At 44.2% G+C, this 8496-nt stretch overlaps 3 protein-coding genes across 3 annotated transcripts; 1 reads left to right on the forward strand and 2 right to left on the reverse strand.

Moving 5' to 3' along the window:
* Positions 1-2381: 2381 nt before the first annotated feature.
* On the reverse strand, positions 2382-5725 carry CCR75_006030 (uncharacterized protein; the record flags this gene model as incomplete). The annotated part of the gene is made up of 3 exons (XM_067964103.1): positions 5148-5725; positions 2557-5083; positions 2382-2483 (listed from the first exon to the last, which is right to left on the reverse strand). The coding sequence occupies exons 1-3, from the start codon at positions 5273-5275 to the stop codon at positions 2382-2384; spliced, it is 2757 nt and encodes a 918-aa protein (XP_067818846.1). The 5' UTR covers positions 5276-5725.
* Positions 5726-5917: 192 nt separating this feature from the next.
* Positions 5918-6394, forward strand: CCR75_006029 (uncharacterized protein; the record flags this gene model as incomplete). The annotated part of the gene is made up of 1 exon (XM_067964102.1): positions 5918-6394. The coding sequence occupies one exon, from the start codon at positions 5918-5920 to the stop codon at positions 6392-6394; it is 477 nt and encodes a 158-aa protein (XP_067819130.1).
* Positions 6395-6617: 223 nt separating this feature from the next.
* Positions 6618-7313, reverse strand: CCR75_006028 (uncharacterized protein; the record flags this gene model as incomplete). Its single annotated transcript, XM_067964101.1, has 1 exon — positions 6618-7313. One exon carries the CDS (start codon positions 7311-7313, stop codon positions 6618-6620), a length of 696 nt encoding a protein of 231 aa, XP_067819131.1.
* Between the last annotated feature and the right edge of the window lie 1183 nt (positions 7314-8496).

The raw sequence follows: 8496 nt of genomic DNA on the forward strand, positions 1-8496 counted from the left end.
TATTTTGCACCGGTTGGAGTTCTTTTCTCAAACTTAACACGATTCGCGTTAAGTTTTTGAAGCCAAGCTTCGCGTCCAATGTCTTTAACATTGCGAATGAACGCACTCCAAGCTTGCATAAGCGAGACTTTATCTCGCTTATTATTGCCACTAAACCATCGATGCTTTAGAAAAGCATCGAGATAGAAATCTTCCTCAGCGCGAAAGTTCTTCGCGCTGGGATCAAGGCCATGTAGCTTTGTCGCAATAAATAAAGGATATTTATTGTGTGGAGTAGTTTCTCCAGACAAGCTATTAATGAGCCTTTCTGGCAAAAGCCACGGCTTCTTTTCAGGGGCGAGATTAGACATTTTACTGTCATCACTCCCCTGAGTGGTACCCGCTGAGGTAGGGGTACCACGAGGACTTTTCTTACGATGGCTTACGCCACCGTCGTCACCTTGCACAGAAACACGTGCAGGTGATCGTATGGGAGACCGTACGAAAGATCGTACGGGCGATGAGGGATCATCCTCATCGTCGGAACCAAATAGACTGTTCACACGTCTATCGGAATGAGCCGTCTCATTCGAAGGCTCATAATCAGCCGCCTGACGGGTATCAGGCGACTGTTCCATCCTCCCCGAGTCGGCCATTTCGTCCGACTCGCACTCATAATCGACCTCTAAAGAGGGGTCGTACTCACGTGGTGAATCACCACGTGCACTCGCAACACCAAGTGTTGTGCGAGTGGAAGACACTACGGTAGACGGAACGTCTACCGCAAGAGATAACAATGCGTCACCCGCGGCTGCACGAACCGCAGCCGAAGGTTCAACACTATCCTCACCCCGCATGAATTGTTCCTTCATGCGATGGAATTTAAAATGATGGATCTGACCAATCAAAATCATTTTAAAAATTAAGTGGTCATTTAGCGACCACTCCACCTAATGACATTCAGAGTGATTGTCGTTTAAGGGAGGGGTGATGTAACGGGGTGTATCGTTACATGAAATTAACAATAAAAGATTGTTAATTAATATTATCCAAAAGGTAGATAATATTTGGAGGAAATTACTTTAAATAGTAATTTCCTGAATTCTTATCCATAAATAGGTATAGACCATTATGTCTATTTATTCCGCAGACTAATCAGCTGTAGAAGTAATCAAAGAGAGTTACGAGATAAGATAGATAAGAATTCATTTACATGTTTAGTATTAGTTTATAGTTAAGACAACATTTACAAAGATAGATTAACAAGACACTTAACTATATTAATACAGTTTTCATTTTACACTCTTAAGCTAACTTGCACTAAGAGAAGTCTTCCTCTATACGTACAGTGTACGTCACCTAACGAGAGGCACCACTCACATCTGAAGCAGTGTGAAGTGGACTTGTACTGAAACAGTACAAGTCGCAGTGCCCCGTTACAGTTAACAAGTAAGTATCGATAATTGAGCTCCTATTTCATAGTGTTCCCGTAAGTCGATGCCATCAGAAGCTTCCACAAGGTCTTACGAGTAATGATGCTTACGAAAATGCAATTTAGTTTGGAATTGGTGCCATTAATATGCTATTTTTGCAGTTTGCTAAAGCACCATTTGTGTAGTTCTGAACAACCAATTAAAATATTTGTGAAGTAAGATATAGTAAACTACACTCGTTCTATGAAGTGGGTCCAATGGCGTGTGTCAAAACGGCGTTTGTATAAAAGTGTGCCCGATATCGTTTGTAAGACGACGCTTTTCCGCTGACAATTGCACGGCAGTGTTTTCTCGATTAATACTGTACGCCAATGTTTGGGCAATGACGTTTGTACGACTACATTCCCTTTTCCGAGTCGGGCTTAGAATTAATGTTTTCAACATTGAAGTTTATTAAGTCAGTGTGATAACAAATAAATTCCTTATTTTTCTACACATTCAAACATTAATTCTCGTTTTTGTATCTTTGGAAGGGACTTGGCCCGGCTATGTACCGAGGCAATATCTTCACCACAATCAGTCTATAACACTTTATATTTACGCGAGTGCCCTCTTAAATTTATTTTTGTCGATCTTACGCTGGCGCCATTGCATCTCGTAATCATCTTGTTGCATGAAGACTGCTCTCAATAAACTCGTTTAGTTGTTTACCCAACCAGGTAGTTGCTTTAAATTTAGGATAGTGACATGTCAATAAAAAGCGCGGATTTGCCTTAATCTTAACTTCGATCACTTGAATTCGACATTTACAAAACAGCAAAGGAAAATAAATAAAACAAGAGCCGTGAAGTTAAGTTAATAATTGCATTGAGGACAACAGCGAAAAATAAGTGGTCACAATGTAAGGAGTCGAACAACGCAGAGTGAACATTGGTGAAACGTAAGCTAAATAAAAACATTTTTATCGAATTAATTCGAAAGGGACTTGTTGCGCTTGCGAAATCCTGACGAAGGCCGTGGCTCCAAACTTTCCAATATCTGCGCACAGATTTGTTTGTAAAATCGTTGAAACTGAAAAAAATCAATCTACAACAATACTTTGTCAGTAAACAACCATCCCCAAGTAAGATCTCAAGAAACGTACGTGGCTGCGTCGAAACTCAACGAGATAAACGCCTCGCTGAAAAAGAAATACCTGGACTGTGCACGTCAAAAGACCAGCATACCGAACTTCGAGCTGATATTTGCTCCAATCAATTGCCACCTTCTGTGTAGCTTTCGAGTAGTCGTACGGAAATGGACAAGGAGTTAATTTCAATGCGAGCTCAATCTGTGCTAGGGCCAGCCGTGCTGGTAATGCCGTAAGGAAGCGGGTTGAGCGTGCCACCACGTCCGTGTACAATGGAGGCGATGTCGAATTAATTGGCTGCCGATCCACTTTACGATTCGCCTGGCTAACTTTATTCTGAGTCTCAAGATCCAATTCAATAGTAAATGACAGCGATTCCAACGAGTTCGAAGAATCACTCCAATTGTTGTCAGGAGAATCTCCAGATTGCGAGCAGGGTGGAGGAGTATGACCAGACGAAAAGTTTCCATCCTTGGCATTACAGTCGCTATCGACATCTCCCTGCGTGAGGTCCCAGACATGTCGATAACCAAAGCCACGTGAAAATAATTCCGGAGGCGAATTCCGGCGAGAAGAAGTGGGAAAATTGTCTCGTGATCCACTTATGATTGGCGGTGACACAAACCGAAGCTGATTCTCTTGCGAAAAAACTTCGTGTCGCCCCATCTCGATTGATTTCGAAGCTACATGAGCCCCACTCGCACCCTCTGCGCGTCGGTCACCAATGTGCATCGCCATCGTGGCTTCACGAACAAGAGCCTCGTCTTTCAAAAACCGTTCAGACTCTGGTTTATTACAAGCAATTGACTCCATAGGCGACGTCATGCTAAGCGCATTACCTTCAAACTTCGATTGAAAATTGACCGAGTCTTTTGCATCGCGAGGTGAATTTAACGGGGTTAAGCCAGACATGGATGAAGTTTCATCCACTGAAGGCATGTAGCCGACTACACCTGCAAGATGTTTATTCACGCAATAAGCTTGCTGTGGAGATGCTGGGCATCGAAAAGCTTGGCTGTGAGAGCAAGGGCTTTTTGTAAGCAAAGAAGTGATTGCCTGTGGGGAAATCGAGTCGAATTGGCTAGCATGCATGTGTTGCCCCCGCTCAAAATTGTCCTGTAAAGCGTTAATTGACAAATGATTTCTGTGCGTCGGATAGAGAATCGGTGGAATTACAGCTGGTGTATTGGAATCTAAATCATTACGACGCTGCTCATCGTTTTCAAGCATTACCGGACAGGATTTCGTCAATTTCTCACCACGCACCCACACGTGACACTGCGCTCCTTCAACTGAAAGGCGCGTGCAGGCATCCGGGTAGAGCAATTGAGCGATCAGCGACTTTAATTCAATTGAAAAGTGTGCAGGAAAAAACCACGTCGGAAACTCCACGTTCTTCGTAGGCTCGTCATCGCTGTATTTAGTCAGATACGACCACTTTCGAAATCGATCGTACCGCACACACTTTAGTAAATCCTTTCCAAACGGCAAATTACCAGCAATCATAGCGTACACAATAATTCCAATCGACCACGCATCAGCTTTGGCACCATCATACCCTTGACCAGCATCCATGAGCACTTCGGGAGCAACATAGTGAGGAGACCCGACTACTGAGCGCAACCGTCGAATTGCTGGCGCGACAACGCCGTTCTCGGGAGTATTACCGTTCGCACTGTTTTCGGTAACAGCAAAGATAGCCGACAATCCAAAATCGGCAATCTTAAGCGTCGAGTGGTCTTCATTATCAGCAAGGAGCAAATTCTCGGGCTTTAAATCACGATGACAAACGCCAGAATTGTGGCAGAACGCAACGCCAGAAATGAGCTGACGAAAGTATCGACGAGCCGTTTCTTCGTTGATTCCACAATCAAGCTTGATACGATCAAAGAGCTCCCCACCTCCCGCGAGCTCGAGCACCAAAAACGTCGTACACTTGCTCTCTTGTACCAATTCAAGCGCCTCATCTAGACGCAAAACATTTTCATGATACTCGAGGCCCGACATGTTCGAAATTTCTCGATGGATCAATTGCCGAGTCATTGCAAATTTTAAAAACTTTTTTGGGATTCGCGGGATTTTGATTTTTTGGTTCTTCACTTGGACTTCCTGGTACAACTCGGTCGACTCGGATTGCTGTCCATTTGTGTAACATTGGCTCGAATCCAATTGCTCACCCCACACTTGGATGCATTGTGGTAGTGTAAGCTCCCGCACATGCCCCGTGTTTGGATCTTCTACAGCTGCAATAGCTTGCTTGGATGTGGGATGGATCAACCACCAGACATTCTCAATGCGAATTCGCTCCGTTCTCATTCGCGGTGTTCGCATGCGATGGGATTCGTAAGCTCGTCGAGGAAGCCTTCGACCACTATCTTCTCCACGTTTTGTTTCGTCCGACGGCAGCAAAAGCAAAGGCTTTCCCTTCACTGCGACGATGCATCTTGCCAGCAATGAACTCGAAAAGAGCTTGTAGCCAACCGGGTTGAGGATTTTCATAGCAACATGCTGCTTTGTACGGGTCGAGAAAGCTTCGTAGACTCTGTAGCGCAGTGATAGTTTCTGTAAGAGTAGAGCACATTTAACCAAATATAACTTATACGTACACGCCAGCGGCTCCTCCACCGAGATACCCTCCAAGTTCATAGAGTAGTTCATTTCCGGTATAGATGGCCTGCCCATCATAGTGGTCTACTTGGACGGTTTGAAGCTTCCGGCGCCCTTCGTTCATCATAATCGTTGGCGGTTTTGATACTACTGGTCCACAATTCTCAGTCTAGTCTCACGTAGCAAGTGGCCTAATCAGAAGCAGGGTTTTGATATACCTTCCTGCGCGGGACAAAACTCAAAAGTCTAATAAAAAAAGTGCCTGCTCCCAATTGTATTCAAGCTGCTCGAATTCTTTGTGGCAGAAATTTAATGCACGTGCAGTAAGCTTTTGCACCAGTTTTTTAATCTCAAATTAGGCTTCTTTGCTTTCTGCGGCAAGTGTCTTGTGATGCTGCGATGGCCTCGTCCCCAGCGAGACGTTAGTGACGGGCAATCGACTCAATGCGTGCGACCATCTCGTTTTGACCAATTGGAATGGTCTAAATTCGTAAGACCAATCGCTACTTTTAGAATGATGATGAAACGGTTGTCCGATAAGTTTCCAAGGCCGGCGAGGGTGTCCACTCGCTAGTATGCGAAAGCGTGTTGTAACGCTGCTAAATTGAGTCCCACTACTGCTTCTTAAAAGTGCTACAACTAGCTTGAGTAGAAGTGTGCTAAAAGTTCGGAATTTATTGAAGTAATACATTTTTAATATGATTGGTTGACTAAAATATACATTTTGTTGGCATTTTTTTACCAATAGTTATTGACAGCCTACACTTTAATGGGCAAAGCATTGCTGCATGGCGTCACCCTCGCAAACGCCAAGAACGAGATTGTGAATGGAGAGGAACTTGGTCAGGACAAAAATTTGTTTGCTATTTATTTTGCAGCTGATTGGTGTCCAGACTGCCGCGCGTTTCAGCCGACGCTCAACAGATTTTATGAGTCTACGGGTGGTAAACTTGACATCGTCTTCGTAGGATCTGACGCCTCGGCCGAAGACCAGTTCACGCATTTTACAGAGAAACAAGGTTCGTGGTGGATGGCTTCTTTTGAAGGCGAGATACGTACGCAGCTGAAGCGCAAGTTTGGCATCTGCGCCAGTGCCGAGGTGGACGATCTGTATCCCATAACCCGCCAGGGTGGCATCCCTACGCTTTTGATAATTCGCTGCGACGGTGAAATCTTAGATGCTGACGGCATTAATAGCATCAAACGCGACGGTTTTGAGGCTCTTACGAAGTGGCAGCAGTTATAACGCCGCGTCAAGAACATGCAAAGTTCACCACCTCTTTTTCGGTAACTTTGCGCTCCTATTTCTTTAAAAAAATAGTTTTTCGTAGATAGGCTTAATCAACGCGCCTTATAATATTTGATTCTAAAGAAATGCTGTCACTGGACTTGACTTTTTTTTCTTCGGGATATTTTCGCTTCAAGTTCGTTCAAATAATATAAAATACTGCATCGAAAACTGATTTTTTCTACGCAGTCGACACCACCACACTCGTTGCTTCTGCGTACAGCTTTTCCCCTAACTTTTCAAACGCATCGGGGCAAATACGATTCTGTTCAGCCGCCACGAGCATCTCGTTATACATAGCATTTCCCAATGCAGCAAACATGCTCGCTGTAAATCCCAGCGGCATAGCATTCTCTTCCCTCGCGTCGGCCATGGACAGCGTCTGCAAGTCCCGAAAAATCACCCCTGGTCGCAATTGCACCTGCTGAAGAAGCGAACGCAGGCCATCGTCGCATATATTTCGTCGCAGTGACTGCTGTGCCGGCCTGCGGCCGCAATTTATATTATCCAAAGTCTTCGCGTCGCTAAATTCAGTGTCTCCAGAGGCAGAGGCTTCCAATTCTCGAAAGAGCCCATAAATCGTCTGCAATCGCGCCCATGCGTCTGCTGCGCGCTTCTGCTCCTCCAAAGATAGTTCAGCGACGTGACGCTTTCGTGTCTTGGCTGAGTTCTCTGCGACGATTACACGTGTATCAGAAGTGTTTTCGGGGCGCTGGCGAAAGTAGTCGTGGACGGACGCATCATCCCGTAAACACGTGTAGGCAATGCTCGGGCTACCAGGAAAGTCTTCACCGTCGCTGGCATCACCTGCACCATTGTCGTGGCCAATGGGAGCCGGCAAGTGGAGCCGCGTGCGCTGAATCACCCGGCGCAACATTGCCTAAGCAGCGGTTCACGTTTTGCGTTGACATGACTTTTGTATGAAGAATGCGGGTATAAAAGGAACGTGTTCTGAGTTCGCAAATCAGAAAGTTTAAGGAGATTATCTTTTTGATAGCTTTTTCGAGCGCCTCAAATGACTTGTAATATCCTGATTATCATATTGAAATAATGTTAACCGTAGATGTTGTTCATACGTAATTATTAGAAGCAAGTGTCGCACACAGTCACATTCCCTTAAAAAAAAAAGAATTGTTATATTCACCCCACCTTTGGTTATATTCAATTCACTCCCTTAAATAACCCCAAAAGTAATATTATTATATTCACCTCACCCTTAATTCGCGCTATATTCACCCCATGTAACGGGGTGTATCGTTACATAGAATTAACAATAAAAGATTGTTAATTAATATTATCCAAAAGGTAGATAATATTTGGAGGAAATTACTTTAAATAGTAATTTCCTGAATTCTTATCCATAAATAGGTATAGACCATTATGCCTATTTATTCCGCAGACTAATCAGCTGTAGAAGTAATCAAAGAGAGTTACGAGATAAGATAGATAAGAATTCATTTACATGTTTAGTATTAGTTTATAGTTAAGACAACATTTACAAAGATAGATTAACAAGACACTTAACTATATTAATACAGTTTTCATTTTACACTCTTAAGCTAACTTGCCTTAAGAGAAGTCTTCCTCTATACGTACAGTGTACGTCACCTAACGAGAGGCACCACTCACATCTGAAGCAGTGTGAAGTGGACTTGTACTGAAACAGTACAAGTCGCAGTGCCCCGTTACACCTGGTAGCACTTTGTAGTCCGTCCAAGGACCACATTTCCCACATTTAACATGGACATGTTAGATGGTAGTGGGAATACGCATCACGTTTCCCCTGAAAGCTACTCCTTTCTAAGTGATATAGAAAGGAGTGCGGTTGAACGAATGAGTTCATCCGTAGGAAACGATGCAATCCTGGCATTACTGTCCAACTTAGACAGAGATGCCCTCCATTCAACCGTCGCCAAGTTCATACAACATGAACTTGACGAGATGAAGGAAAAAGTAGCCTTGCTGAATCAGCAAGGCTCTCAACAGGCGGAACTGTTGAGATTACAACAGGTACAGACCCCTGTACCTGGGATGACGCAAACGCGTCGTCCCGAAACTCT

The sequence above is a fragment of the Bremia lactucae genome, linkage group LG10, assembly GCF_004359215.1.
Source record: "Bremia lactucae strain SF5 linkage group LG10, whole genome shotgun sequence".
NCBI lineage: Eukaryota > Oomycota > Peronosporomycetes > Peronosporales > Peronosporaceae > Bremia > Bremia lactucae.